Consider the following 16,207-nt stretch of genomic DNA (forward strand, 5'->3'; position numbering starts at 1 on the left):
TGCTTCAAATGGTCTTCATAGGTCTTCGAGAAGACAATGACATCGTCCAGATATAGCAGCATGGTTTCAAAGTTCTTATGTCCCATACAGCACTCCATCATCCTCTGGAACGTCCCCGGGGCGTTACACAATCCGAAGGGCATGTAGTTGAACTCGCAGAGACCCATCGGCGTCGTGAAGGCCATCTTTTCCTTGTCCGCCTCTACCACGGGAACCTGCCAATACCCACTGGTGAGATCCAAGGTAGAGAAGTAGTTAGCAGATTTTAGAGCAGCCAAGGACTCCTCTATCCTGGGCAGGGGGTATGCATCCTTATGTGTAATGCGGTTTAGTTGCCTGTAATCCACACACATCCTCATAGTGCCATCTTTCTTCCTAACAAGGACTAATGGAGCTGCCCAGGGGCTACAACTGTCTCTCACTACCCCAGCCTCCTTCATCTCTCGCAACATGTCCTTGGCACACTGATAATGAACTGGGGGTACAGGACGGTATCTTTCTTTTATGGGTGGGTGATCTCCTGTGGGGATATGATGTTGAATCCCTTTTACCTGCCCGAACTCTAGGGGGTGCTTGCTGAATACCCGCTCATACTCATCAACCACCCTGTAGGCCCCCTGTTTCTGATGAGATGGGGTAGAGTCAGTGCCCACATGCAATTCCCGACACCAATCTTTCGTCTGCCCTGCAGAGCCGTTGCTTTCCGCCGGACTGTATGGAACCAAGGGCCCGAGTGCCTGTATCACACTGTTATTAACAGTAAACAGTTTAGCAAGTGTGACATATTTGGTTAGGTGGACCCCTTCCTCCCCACAATTGAGAACACGGACAGGTACCCTCCCCTTGCGGACGTCAACCACCCCTCTAGCTGTCAGGAGAGTTGACCTATTATCTGAGTACACAGGTTCTACCAGGGCCTGATAGTCTTTACCCCTGAGGCCTATGGCTGCCCGACACCATATTAACATTTCACTCCTGGGGGGTATCGCAATGGGGTTAGAATCACTCACTGTGACCCGGCCAATTTCACCACCAGTCAACTCCACCTGCTGTCTCTGCATCAGAGCTCTGATTTCTTTCTGCAAGGCACGTTGTTCACTGTAACCAGCTGTTTCGGCTACCTGCTGCAACAAGACAATAACTTCTGCAAGACAATTTTCTATGACATTAGTACCAATGGTCATCATGGGGTTAAATTCACATCGGTCAATATCAACAATGACAATTCCCCGGGCCTCCAATTCTACCCGCCCCACTTTAATGGTGACCTCTTTATACCCCACTTGCGGCAGTGGCTGACCATTACTAGCTATTATGGTGAAATCATCATCGGGACCATGGGTGATGTCGGTGTCCTCCCAATAACGCTTATAAAGGATGTAGGGCATAGTCATCACCTGGGAACCGGTGTCCAACAAAGCGTTCATGGGGATGCTGTCGATCACGATGGGGAGAACTGGTCGTCCTCCGATGTATTTGGCTCTCCAATTCTGCGGGCCCGATCGTCCTACTCCTGGGGGTTGGCCCTCTGCCCCAGGGGTTGCTCGTTTAAATGACAGTACCTTGCAAGATGGCCCACCTGGTGGCAGCGGCGGCAGATAGGTCGTCCATCCCGATGAAAGTGATCGTCATCTCTGCCTCTGGTCGACGGAACCCTCCTCTGTCGCTGGCAAGGAACATCCTCCGGTCTGGAAGCCAGCCGGATCTTCTCCTTGGGGGCCTCCTGTAGGGACTGGACGGTCCGGGCTAGGGCGGCGACACTCCTGGTTAGCTCTTGCATCTGGAGGTGTAGTCCTGCAGGGGAGTTGTCCTCCAGGATCTGGGCATCGGCTTCAGCGGAAACGGGCACATCCAGCACAACCTCCTGGTGGTGCGTGAGGGTTTGACGCCTGGGAAGTACGGCATGGCTGGACTGTCCCTCTGGTAGCACTTGGATGGCTTTATTCTTGAATTGCGCAAAAGTCAGGTCTGGATTCTGCATGGCCAGGAAGTGTAGCTGGGCCCTTTGGTGACTGCACAGGAGCCCTTCGATGAACCGCTCTTTCACGAGTTTATCTTCATCTTGCATGCCGTTTGGGTCACTCTGCTTGATGGCCCGCAGTGCCTCCTGAATATTAAGGGCATAGTCCCGTAAGCTATCCTGCGGTCACTGTTTGCACCCATAGAACGTCCATTTAATTTCCGTAGCGGTGCGGTTGTCAAAGGTGGCTTTAAGCTTTGCAAAGATCTGTTGCACAGTTCTCTTTTCCGTGGCGGGCCAGGACTTCACTTCTCTCAAAGCCGCTCCAAGGAGTTGGCCTGTTATCATATGGACATTCTGAGGCTCTGTCAGGAGATAAAACTCGAGCAGGCTACAAATCCCCTCTTTAAAGTCAGTTAACGTATGGGATTCTCCAGAGTATCGCGGGAGCCAGGCTGCTCCTGGTAGGTATGGCATGGAGACGGGCATTATGGCCGTCGCAGCTGCGGCAGTGTCCGGCTGGCTGATGGAAGCGGTAGGCTCCACGGCATCCGGCAGCGATACCTGGCCCGCGGCTGCACCTACTGCGGGGCCTGAGAGTGCCCCCATGTCTGCGGCTGCGGCCACCGCCCCGCTTCTCCGGGATCCGACATGGCCGTTCCCCCTCCCTGCTAACCTGCCGGGCTCGGGGTTCCTCTTCCGGAATCGGCACCTCCCCGCATCTTCTCGCTCCGCGCTCTTTTCGGCCGGCTCCGCCCATGAAGCTATGGCTCCTCCCCTCGTTCTCCACACGGCGCGGCGATGGTGGCGGTTTCAGCGGGAATTTCTGGAGGCAAGTGGCAATACACAGTCTTTGCAATAACTCGCAGTTCAAGTACAATTCAACACGGTTCCAAGGCACACATGACCTGTTCTTCAGGCTTAAGTAGATCCTGTTCGTGATGCCAAGTTGGAGTGCCCCCAGACGCAGGGCCGCAGGGTACTCGATACCGGGCCTCTCAGTCTCTGTCTTGGGGTCGTCACGGTGGCTAGACCAGGTCTGTGACCTGCTAAGGGGCGTCCAATGAAAGGTGGTAGTTTGGTGCGTGGTGCAAGGCGCAATGAATGACGAGGACACAGGGTTGCAGTCTCTTTACCTCTTTACTGAAGGTTTCGGGATCCGCAATCCAGAGCACTGCTAACAGGGCTGGCTGAGACCGGCCAGTCCGAAGCCACATCCAGAGTTCCCTTTGCAGGTGGAAATCAGTGCCTACCAACTAGCGCCTGTGTGTTGTAGTCCTTCCCTGCTGAGCACCACGGGATAGTCCTCACAACTGTCGTGTCTGTTTCTGATGTTCTTTCTCTCTCCGTCCCCCAGATGATATGGCTAGGACTCACCCGTATGACGGGGTAGGCCTGGAGTTATTCTGGGACCCTAGAGACGCCCCTCTCCCACAATTGCCTCCTTTGTCTGCTTAGGTGATTTTAGGTGAGACAGCCAACCTAAAGTTAACTGCCCTGCCGTGGTTCAAAGTAATGCGTAGAGTCTCTTACTTTCTCGGTGCTCCGGCCACTGGCTACGTGCCTCAGAAGGATGTTGCCACGATCTCAGGGGCATGACTCCTTCTGGCTCTATCTCCTTTGTGATGTGATCATGCTTCTCACTTCTCCACAAAATACTTCGCTTCGTGTCCGTTCTAAGGAGCCTGCCGCTCTATCCTACAGGCACAACTCCGTAACGATCTGTCCTCTTTCTAGGCTGCTGTCAGGATCCCACCCCTGACAGGTCCTCTCCCGAACTCTCCCGGGCTCTTTCTGCCTAACTTCCCGTCCAACCCCCAGTTTTACCAGAGCGTGAGGAGTGGCCTAATAGATAGAACCACTCCCCCTGGTCGTTATGAGGCCTGTGCTGGAGTAAGAGGCTCCTTAATCATATGTCTCTTAATGAATTTAGGGCGTCTTACTCAAGCAGTTCTTTCTTTAAGACTGACATGCAAAACGACAAACAACCATTGTTACTGACTTGTATTTTGTGTATCATATATAGTGTTATCTTAACAAAAATCTACAGTACCTCAACATTTCTCACAATCCTGTGTTAATAGTTAAGTTTTTACATTCTTCTAATAAACACCAGAAAATCTTACTGATCTGGCATGATGATCAGATAATTTGTGTGCCTTTTTTGTTTAGAAATAAAAATCTGAGACACTGGCAGGCTTACTAAGGTCTTGTTGGTGGATGGACGCCTCTACCTTTGCCAAGGAGCAAAAGATAGAAGTGGAATAAAGGAATAAAAATGTTCCTAATAGTAGACAAAGGTGTGAAGGAGGCCTAGTTTTCAACATTATTATCGTGCAGGATTGCTGAAAGTCATTAGAAAAGGGTGGAGAGAACCAAATCTTAGAAAATTATTGTTGGTAAAATCGATTCAGAGAGATATGTTCAATAGAATATGTCCATCACAAGTTAGGATCTCTCCGCAGTCTGTACAAGGAGGATACTTTGGTTAAGAAAAAAAAATCATTTAAGCACAGAGATTGTAAAGAAGCGACCTTCACACAGATCACAAATCATTAATTTGATTCAAGTGGGGATTTAAACTATGGAACGATTACTGTATTTTTCGGACTATAAGAACGCACCGGACCATAAGACGCACCTAGGCTTAGAGGAGGAAATTAGGAAAAAATAATTGAAGCAAAAAAATGGTCAATTCTGTACTGTAATATCCCCTATCCTGGTATATATGTTGCCCTCATCCCCATTCTGATACACATGGCCCCACATCCCTATCTTGGTATGCATGGCCCCTCATCCCTGTACTGGTATGGATGGCCCCCTCATCCTTATCCTGGTATGCATGGCCCCCTCATCCCTATCCTGGTGCGCATGGCCACATCCTTATCCTGGTATGATTGGCCCCATCACGATCCTGGTTCGATTGTTCCCATCCTTATTCTGGTATAATTGTCCCCATCCCGGTCCTGGTTTGATTGGTCCCATCCTTATTCTGGTATAATTGTCCCCATCCCATTACTGGTATGATTGGCCCCATCCTTTTTCTGGTATAAATGGCCCCATCATGTTCCGGGTATGATTGGTCACATTGTTTTTCTTTTATAATTCACCCCATCCCGTTCCTGGTATGATTGGTCCCATCTTTTTTTTATAATTGGCCCATCCTGTTCCTGGAATGTTGGTCCCATCCTTTTACTTTTATAATTGGCCCAATTTCGTTCCTGGTAGGCACTGCCCCATCAGGAGAGATTAAAAAAACCCAAACCATTACACTCACCTACACGGCGTGGAATGCAGTGCATATTCATTTCTCTTTAGCAGCGGGCACAGGAGTTAGCTGGGGCCGCCAGCTCCAGCCTCCTGTGACCCGATGCTCCACCGAAACCGCTCCCCCACGTCCCCACCACAGCCAGAGCCGATACATCTGGACTATAAGACACCCCCCATTTACCTCCACATTTTGGGAGGAAAAATGTGCATCTTATAGTCCGAAAAATACGGTAGCAACGAGGGTCTTCAGTGATTGGATTGGGCGTTGAATAAAATATTACAACAACCTTTGTTTTTCTTTCATTAAAATAATTTTTAATAATGTGTGTGTGTGTGTTTTTTAACCCTTTACTAGTATTGGATTAATAATGGATAGGTGTCATAATTGACGCCTCTCCATTATTAATCTGGCTTAATGTCACCTTACAATAGCAAGGTGGCATTAACCCTTCATTACTCCATATCCCACCGCTACACGGGAATGGGAAGAGAGTGGCCAAGTGCCAGAATAGGCGCATCTTCCAGATGTGCCTTTTCTGGGGTGGCTGGGGGCAGATGTTTTTAGCCAGAGGGGGCCAATAACCATGGACCCTCTCCAGGCTTTTAATATCTGCCCTCAGTCACTGGCTTTACTACTCTGGCGGAGAAAATTGTGCGGGAGCCCACGCCAATTTTTTCCGCCATTTAACCTTTTAATAGCTAGAACGGCCAAATTTTGCACAGACACACTACTGACATTAGTAGTGTGGAATATGCAAAAAAATGGGGATATGAGATGGTTTACTGTATGTAAACCATGTCACAAATCATGTCGGGTTTAGGAAGGAGATAGCAAAAGCCGGTAATTGAATTACCGGCTTTTAAGCTATCTAGCACTGTATGAAGTAATAATATATATACATATATGTGTCTCACTGACATATATATATAAATACATATATATATATATATACCTATTCTATGTGTACACATTTATTCTACCTATTCTATTGTAAGCTGTCAGTGTGATTTTACTGTACACCGCACTGAATTACCGGCTTTTCTCTCTAACACCGCTGCGTATTCCTCGCAAGTCACACTGCTGGTCCGTGTGTAATCCGTATTTTTGGGGCTTCCATAGACTTTCATTAACGTTTTATTTGCGCAATACGGTGACAAACGCAGCATGCTGCGATTTTCTACGGCCGTAGAAAGCCGTATAATACTGATCAGGAAAATACGGCAGATAGGAGCAGGGGCATAGAGAATAATTGTGTAGTATTTTATGCGAGTTTTACGGACGTAGTTTCTGCGCTCTTACGTCCGTAAAACTCGCTAGTGTGAGGCCGGCCTAATAAAAAGGCCAACTTATAAATAAAGCGCAAATACAAAAGCCACTACAAAGGTGCAAATAATTTCAGAAAACTGGAGAAACAGCGATGATGAATCGAGGCCAAGTGTCTATGCGAGGAAATAGTCAGATTTATCTTCAGGGTTCCTAGTTCAGAGCTTACCCTTTTGGACATTGGCTTTGACCAACTGCACTGTGCCACAATCCAATTTAAGAAAAAAGTTCCAATTCAATATCCTATAAAATGTCAACTCAACATACGTAGTTTTTGTGCCTAGATTTACCTTCTGTCTGTACATTAGGCTGGTTTCACACGTCAGTGGCTCCGGTACGTGAGGTGACAGTTTCCTCACGTACCGGAGCCACTGACACACGTAGACACATTAAAATCAATGCATCTGTACAGATGTCATTGATTTTTTGCGGACCGTGTCTCCGTGTGCCAAACACGGAGACATGTCAGTGTTCGTGGCAGCGCACGGATTACACAGACCCATTAAAAGTCAATGGGTCTGTGTAAAACACGTACCGCACACGGACATTGTCCGTGTGCAGGGCAAACAGGAAAAGAAATCCAGCTTCCAAAAATATCAAAATTTATTGAGGATAAAATCCAAAGTCCAATGACATGGTTCACAGGAGAATGAGTAACAGCAGGCTATGCGTTTCGAACAATGAGTTCTTTTTCAAAGCTGTTGTCCGTGTGCAGTCCGTGTGCTGTGCAGGAGACAGCGCTACAGTAAGCGCTGTCCCCCGCACTGGTGCTGAAGCCGCCATTGATATCTTCCCTGCAGCAGCGTTTGCTGTAGAGAAGATATGAATATTCCCTTTTTTTAAAGTTTCTCGTGTTTAAAATAAAGCTCCATGTCCCCACCCCCCTCTCACCCCCTGTGCGCCCCCCCGCTGTTCTTAAAATACTCACCCGGCTCGCTCCCTCGCTGGCGCTGCTTCCTGTCCTGGCCGCACCTTCTACTGTATGCGGTCACGTGGGGCTGCCGATTACAGTCATGAATATGCGGCTCCATCTCCCATAGGGGTGGAGCTGCATATTCATTACTGTAAATGAGCGGCCCCACGTGACCGCATACAGTAGAAGGTGCGGCCAGGACAGGAAGCAGCGCCAGCCAGCGAAGGAGCCGGGTGAGTATTTTAAGAACAGCGGGGGGGCGCACAGGGGGTGGGAGGAGCTTGGGTACATGGAGCTTTATTTTAAACACGAGAAACTTAAAAAAAAAAAGAATATTCATATCTTCTCTACAGCAAACGCTGCTGCAGGGAAGATATGAATGGCGGCTTCAGCACCAGATGCTGGTGCGTGTGGTACCCAGCACGGTGCGTGTGGTACCCAGTGGGCACACGGGCGGCACACGTTTGCCGCTCGTGTGCCACACTGATGTGCCACAGAAACGAACGGGCACACGGACACGGATAATTCCGGTAACGGAATTATCTGGACGTGTGAAACTGCCCTTAGTCTCATCATTCCAGAGTGCTGAATGGCATCAGGGCTCTGTTACTTCAAGCCCCTTGGTTCCTAAGCAGAGATGCCACACTTCCCTTTGCCCAGCGATTATTGTGCATGTGTCCCATTTTAATTAAGGGGCTATTTTTTGTCATCCAACATGCAGTTGCATCTTTTCACCCCCATTTTGAACGGTGAGTGAGAGTGAGAGAGTAACACTTCAAAATTACAATGTGTAATTTTGACCCTAACACGTCACCATTGACAGTGGGGAGTTGGTCGAAAGTTTTGATCACTTGTTTGTTCATTCCAACCATCTGTGCACTGGCAGCACCATGTAACAGGACCATGTTCTTGAGATATAGGCAGGTCCCATTGGTGGGACCCGAAATCTGCTATACATTTAAGGCATCTCCACTTGACATACCATAAATATACAAGATGGGAATACCCCTTTAAAGAAAAACAAATCTATATTTAGGAAATAGCAATGTGATCTAAATCTTTGCATCATGTGTTATATTAGCTTATTGAAACTTGATACCAAATATTGCTATTACTTTGTGCTTTAGGAGAACAACGACTGCCCCCCGTCAGTGACATGAAAGAGGATATCAGAAAAAAGAGAGAAGAAATGGAAAATCGGTAATTTTACCTATTCTTTAAACAGATGTATACTCTGTATTTAAAGCAGAGCTTTCTCCAAGGAGATCATTGAATAGGTCCAAGAAAACCATGAGATTCCATGAAACCATGGATGGAAAAAGTGCTCCACAGTTGGGCACAACATTCTCTACTCCAAGGGCCACACTGTCAGGCTGTGCCACTTCCAAGGAACACAATAACATTTAAAGGGGGATTCTAGTCTATGATATTTAAGGCATATTGTCTGATCTGTTTATTATCACGTTGATAAATCAATGTTTTATCTGCTGCAGATCTAGCAGTTCTCTGAATGTGGAGCTCTGTATATTCCTGCCCACACCACTGACTGACAGCTTTCTGAGTACACTGTTCATAGGCAGAAAGCTGCTAAAGAGTGGTAGGGGTGAGGTTAGATCAGAAGGCTTAAGACACCAAGTCCTTTAGTGATAATCTCCTGCTGATAAAACACTGATTTTTTTTAAACATCAAGACACAGCCTAGTAAGTGACGCATTGCTGGAATCAGGGTCCCTGTTTCTACATCCTGTTGCTCTCTGATTACATAGCAAAACCCTGCTGACAGATTCCCTTTAAAATTAGCTTGCCAGTTTTTATAGCTGTCTAGATACAGTAAATGTTTAACCCCTTCCCGACCCATTACGCCACGTAGGCGTCATGAAAGTCGGTGCCAATCCGACCCATGACGCCTATGTGGCGTCATGGAATGATCGCGTCCCTGCAGATTGGGTGAAAGGGTTAACTCCAATTTCACCCGATCTGCAGGGACAGGGGGAGTGGTACTTCAGCCCAGGGGAGGTGGCTTCACCCCCCGTGGCTACGATCGCTCTGATTGGCTATTGAAAGTGAAACAGCCAATCAGAGCGATTTGTAATATTTCACTATGAAAACTGGTGAAATATTACAATCCAGCCATGGCCGATGCTGTAATATTATCGGCCATGGCTGGAAATACTAATGTGCCCCCCCACTGCCACCGATCGCCTCCCCAGTCCTCCATCCTGTGCTCCGCTCCCCTCCGTCGTCCTGTCCACTCCTCCGTCCTCCTGTCCACTCCCCCCGTGCTCCGATCCCACCCCCGTGCTCCGATCCCCCCCTCATACTTACCGAGCCTCCCGGTGTCCGTCCTTCTTCTCCACGGGCGCCGCCATCTTCCAAAATGGCAGGCGCATGCACAGTGCACCCGCTGAATCTGCCGGCCAGCAGATTCGTTCCAGCTACATTTTGATCACTGTGATAAAACCTATCACAGTGATCAAAATAAAAAAATAGTAAATGAACCCCCCCCTTTATCGCCCCCATAGGTAGGGACAATAATAAAATAAAGAAAATATTTTTTTTTCCCACTAGGGTTAGAACTAGGGTTAGGGTTAGGGTTAGGGGTAGGGTTAGAACTAGGGTTAGCGTTAGAATTAGGCCATGTGCACACTGTGTGGATTTGGCCACATATCGGCAGCGGATTGGCCGCTGCGGATTCGTAGCAGTGTTCCATCAGGTTTACAGTACCATGTAAACCTATGGAAAACCAAATCCGCTGTGCCCATGGTGCGGAAAATACAGCGCGGAAATGCAGTGCCTTTTACCTGCGGATTTTTCAAAAATGGTGCGGAAAAATCTCACACGAATCCACAGCGTGGGCACATAGCCTTACGGTTGGAACTAGAGTTATGGTTGGAATTAGGGCTAGCGTTGGAAATAGGGTTAAGAATAGGCTTGTGGTTAGGGTTATGGTTAGGGTTAGGGGTGTGTTAAGGTTAAAGTTGTGGTTAGGGTTGGGGTTAGGGTTACGGTTGGGATTAGGGTTAGGATTGGGATTGGGGTTAGGGTTGTGGTTAGGGGTGTGTTGGGGTTAAGGTTGTGATTAGGGTTATGGCTAGAGTTGGGATTAGGGTTAGGGGTGTGTTGGGGTTAGTGTTGGAGCTAAGGTACCTTCACACTGAGCGACGCTGCAGCGATACCGACAACGATGTCGATCGTTGCAGCGTCGCTGTTTGGTTGCTGGAGAGCTGTCACACAGACAGCTCTCCAGCCACCAACGATGCCGGTAACCAGGGTAAACATCGGGTTACTAAGCGCAGGGCCGCACTTAGTAACCCGATGTTTACCCTGGTTACCGTTGTAAATGTAAAAAAACAAACACTACATACTTACATTCCTGGTGTCTGGTCAGGTCCCTCACCTTCAGGTTCCAGCACTGACTGAGCGCCGGCCGTAAAGTACAGCGGTGACGTCACCGCTGTGCTCTGCTTTACGGCTGGCCGGCGCTCACCAGTCAGTGCGGGAAGCTGAAGGTGAGGGACATGACCAGACACCGGGAATGTAAGTATGTAGTGTTTGTTTTTTTACATTTACAACGGTAACCAGGGTAAACATCGGGTTACTAAGCGCGGCCCTGCTCTTAGTAACCTGATATTTACCCTGGTTACCAGTGACGACATCGCTGAATCGGCGTCACACGCGCCGATTCAGCGTTGTCAGCGGGAGATCCAGCGACAAAATAAAGTGCTGGACTTTCCCCAGCGACCAACGATCTCCCAGCAGGGGCCTGATCGTTGGTCGGTGTCACACATAACGATTTAGTTAACGATATCGTTGCTACGTCACAAAAAGCAACGATATCGTTATGTGTGAAGGTACCTTTAGAATTGAGGGGTTTCCACTGTTTAGGCACATCAGGGGTCTCCAAACGCAACATGGCACCACCATTGATACCAGCCAATCTTGCGTTCAGAAAGTCAAATGGTGCTCCCTCCCGTCCGAGCCCTGACGTGCGCCCCAAACAGTTGTTTAGCCCCACATATGGGGTACCAGCATACTCAGGACAAACTGGACAACAATTATTGGGGTCCAATTTCTCCTGTTACCCTTGCGAAAATAAAAAATTGCTTGCTAATACATAATTTTAGAGGAATGAAAAATTATTTTTTATTTTCACGGCTCTGCGTTATAAACTTCTGTGAAGCACTTGGGGGCTCAAAGTGCTCACCACACATCTAGATAAGTTTCTAGGGGGGTCTAGTTTCCAAAATGGGGTCACTTGTGGTTTTTTTTTACTGTTTAGACACATCAGGGCCTCTGCAAATGGAATGTGACGCTCGCAGACCACTCCATCAAAGTCTGCATTTCAAAACGTCACTGCTTCCCTTCCGAGCCCCGACTTGTGCCCAAACAGTGGTTTACCCCCAAATATGGAGTACCAGCATACTCAGGACAAACTGGGCAACAACTATTGGGGTCCAAGTTCTCCTGTTACCCTTGTGAAAATAAAAAATTGCTTGCTAAAACATCATTTTTGAGGAAATAAAAATGATTTTTTTATTTTCACGGCTCTGCGTTGTAAACTTCTGTAAAGCACTTGGGGGTTCAAAGTGCTCACCACATATCTAGATAAGTTCCTTGGGGGTCTAGTTTCCAAAATTGGGTCACTTGTGGGGGGTTTCTACTGTTTAGGCACATCAGGGGCTCTGCAAACGTAACATGATGCCCGCAGACCATTCCAACAAAGTCTTCATTCCAAAACGTCACTACTTCCCTTCCGAGCCCCGGCATGTGCCCAAACAGTAGTTTTCCCCCACATATGGGGTATCAGTGTACTCAGGAGAAACTGGACAACAACTCTTGTGGTCAAATTTCCTCCTATTACCCTTGGGAAAATTAAAAAATTCTGGGCTTAAAAAATATTTTTGAGGAAAGAAAACACATTTATTATTTTCACGGCTCTGCGTTATAAACTTCTGTGAAGCACTTGGGGGTTCAAAGTGCTCACCACACATCTAGATAAGTTCCCTTGGGGTTCTAGTTTCCAAAATGGGGTCACTTGTGGGAAGTTTCTACTGTTTAGGCACATCAGGGGCTCAGCAAACGCAACGTGACGCCCGCAGAGCATTCCATCAAAGTCTGCATTTCAAAACGTCACTACTTCCCTTCCGAACCCCGACGTGTGCCCAAACAGTGATTTACCCCCACATATGGGGTATCAGCGTACTCAGGAGAAACTGGACAACAACATGTGGGGTCAAATTTCTCCTGTTACCCTTGGGAAAATAAAAAATTCCGGGCTAAAAATAATTTTTGAGGAAAGAAAAATTGTTTTTTATTTCCACGGTTCTGCGTTATAAACTTCTGTGAAGCACCTGGGGGTTTAAAGTGCTCACTATGCATCCAGATAAGTACCTTGGGGGGTCTAGTTTCCAAAATGGGGTCACTTGTAGGGGAGCTCTAATTTTTAGGCACACAGGGGCTCTCCAAATGCGACATGGTGTCCGCTAACGTTTGGAGCTAATTTTCCATTCAAAAAGCCAAATGGCGTGCCTTCCCTTCCGAGCCTTGCCGTGCACCCAAACAGTGGTTTACCCCCACATATGAGGTATCGGTGTACTCAGGAGAAATTTCCCAACAAATATTAGGATCCATTTTATCCTGTTGCCCATGTGAAAATGAAAAAAATTGAGGCTAAAATAAATTTTGTGTGAAAAAAAAGTACTTTTTCATTTTTACGGATCAATTTGTGAAGCACCTGGGGGTTTAAAGTGTTCACTATGCTTCTAGATAAGTTCCTTGGGGGGTCTAGTTTCCAAAATGGGGTCACTTGTGGGGGAGCTCCAATGTTTAGGCACACGGGGGCTCTCAAAACGCGACATGGTGTCCGCTATAGATTGGAGCCAATTTTTTATTCAAAAAGTCAAATGGCGCTCCTTCCCTTCCGATCCCTGCTGTGCGCCCAAACAGTGATCCCCCCCCACATATGAGGTATCAGCGTACTCAGGACAAATTGGACAACAACGTTCGTGGTCCAGTTTCTCCTTTTACACTTGGGAAAATAAAAAAATTGTTGCTAAAAGATCATTTTTGTGACTAAAAAGTTAAATGTTAATTTAATGGTTTTGTAAATTTTGTTGTAAAAATGAGAAATCACTGGTCAAATTTTAATCCTTATAACGTCCTAGCAAAAAAAAAATTTGTTTCCAAAATTGTGCTGATGTAAAGTAGACATGTGGGAAATGTTATTTATTAACTATTTTGTGTCACATAACTCTCTGGTTTAACAGAATAAAAATTCAAAATGTGAAAATTGCAAAATTTTCAAAATTTTCGCCAAATTTCCATTTTTTTCACAAATAAACTCAGAAATTATCAACCTAAATTTACCACTAACATGAAGCCCAATATGTCACGAAAAAACATTCTCAGAACCGCTAGGATCCGTTGAAGCGTTCCTGAGTTATTACCTCATAAAGGGACACTGGTCAGAATTGCAAAAAACGGCCAGGTCATTAAGGTCAAAATAGGCTAGATCATGAAGGGGTTAAACGTATCTTTACCAAGGGGTCATTGCTCAGAAGTTTTTATCAGGGCATGTCCTTAGGCTTCTCTGCATTTCTATCCTGTGTACCATGCCATTTTATTAAAAAAAAAAAATGTAGTTGCACATAAAAAGCCCACATTCCGGCAACCATATGGCGTATACAAAAAATAATCAACTGAATACTCAGGGAAGCAACGGTAATAATATAATAGCAAATTCTGACAACTTTTGACCTGGTGAAGGCTAAATGTAATTTCTATACCTATTCTCTCCTCCTCAGCTTTGTCTGCAGTCAGCGACACACCATACAGGTGGATTACTTGGAATTCATGGATGAGCTGGCAGAATTGCTAGGCGTGAAACCAAAAATGTTGAGTCTTTTTCTAACTGATCCCCAGCTTGCCTGGAATGTGTATTTTGGCCCGTGCACGCCATATCAGTATCGGATATCAGGACCTGGGAAGTGGGTGAAAGCGAGGGCAACCATCTTATCTCAATGGGACAGAACCTTGAAGCCAATGAAAACGCGATATGTAGAGCCAAGCTCACGCTTTTCTCTTCTACACGTGATCATAGGGCTGGTCATTTTGGCTGCTATATTCTTTTTTTTATGATTGGTGATGAAGATGAGACGGGCTCCAATAATTACACTAATTTGTCCAGCAGATGACAGATTTAGGAACTACTGAATAATATGATCACACTGATGTTTTTGTAAATTTCATCAGTATCTCGGTGACCTTACCGTATTTTCATAGGGTCTCTATAGATAAGGATTGTAGATTGTAAGCTTGTGAGCAGGGACCTCACTCCTAATGTCACTGTTTAAATTGTCTTAACTTGTATTGAATTTGTCTGTACATGTCCCCGCTTAATTGTAACGTGCCGCGGAATATGTTGGCGCTCTATAAATAAAAATCATTACTATTATTACAAGGAGCCCTATTTTCTGGAATACAACAAAGTTTACAGTTGTCTTCTAGATTTTAGTAAGGAATTTCATCAATAATTTTCATGAGACACATTTGAGTTTATTGAAATTGGTGCAACAATTTGGGATTTAATACTCATGCTAATGCTCTCCCCAGATTGTGGGTTTTAATTGCACAAATAAATGACTTGTAAATCCTGCTCCAATACATACATGACTATGAGTTTTATGCATCAGTGATGAGTTATCATTTTAATATAAAAAATACTTTAACTTTTAATAATGGAAACAATAAAGCTTTTCATTTCTTGAAAATATGTAGCTTTTTGTCTTGTTTTAATAGCAACACATCAAAAATTACTGCCATATCCAAAACACTTTCATTTAATAATGGATTTATGTTGTGTTCAATATTTAGTTTTCATCCAGTCCCAATCCCCTGTTTTTGATAGAACATTTATACCAAAAAGAACACAGAGATAAATTTAGACTGCCATATAAAGGACCCATAATGTACAGATGCATACAGGCATAAAGGTGCTTCTCACAAAATTAGAATATCAACAAAAACATAATTCATTTCAGTTCTTCTGTACAAAACGTAAAACTCATATATTACATAGAGTCATTACAAACAGAGTGATCTATTTCAAGTGTTTATTTCTGTTAATGTTGATGATTATGGCTTAGAGCCAATGAAAACCCAAAAGTCATTATCTCAGTAAATTAGAATACTTTACAACTCCATGTGTTATAAATGCAACCTGATATATGCCAACCTGACACATTACATTGCCCTTGTAAGAGTGATGGACTATTCGGCTGCGTTCCTGCCTCTGAAAACACCAATCTTGCTATGTGTACAGTGTCATGCGGTTGTACATGTAACGTGAATAGTGATGTGTCTTCTACATTGTGTGATAATTTACAGCGTATAAGTAATGTACAGTATTACTGTACAATGTGAGCAGCTCCTAGTGCAGGGTAAGCACAGGGGGATAAGATAAGTCCTGTTCATATACAGTGGGTACGGAAAGTATTCAGACCCCTTTAAATGTTTCACTCTTTGTTTCATTCCAGACATTTGGTAAATTCAAAAACGTTCATTTTTTTCTCATTAATGTACACTCTGCACCCCATCTTGATTGAAAAAAACAGAAATGTAGTAATTTTTGCAATGTACCCACTGTACATGTAATGTGAATAGGGATGTACATCTTCTATGTTGTGTGATGTAATGTACAGCATATAAGTAATGTAAAGTATTAAGGTACAATGTGAGTAGCT

At 45.5% G+C, this 16,207-nt stretch overlaps 1 protein-coding gene across 2 annotated transcripts in view; it reads left to right on the forward strand.

The window, feature by feature from the left end:
• The window catches only part of LOC138648010 (flavin-containing monooxygenase 5-like), a 67,372-nt gene extending 52,137 nt beyond the window's left edge, over positions 1 to 15,235 (forward strand). For both annotated transcript variants that reach the window (XM_069737464.1, XM_069737465.1), the window contains exons 8-9: positions 8,595 to 8,667; positions 14,270 to 15,235. In XM_069737464.1, the coding sequence (XP_069593565.1) occupies positions 8,595 to 8,667; positions 14,270 to 14,603 (407 nt within the window). In that variant the 3' untranslated portion in view covers positions 14,604 to 15,235. The remainder of the gene's footprint in view (positions 1 to 8,594; positions 8,668 to 14,269) is intronic.
• Positions 15,236 to 16,207: the final 972 nt, after the last annotated feature.

Source organism: Ranitomeya imitator, chromosome 8, assembly GCF_032444005.1.
Source record: "Ranitomeya imitator isolate aRanImi1 chromosome 8, aRanImi1.pri, whole genome shotgun sequence".
NCBI lineage: Eukaryota > Metazoa > Chordata > Amphibia > Anura > Dendrobatidae > Ranitomeya > Ranitomeya imitator.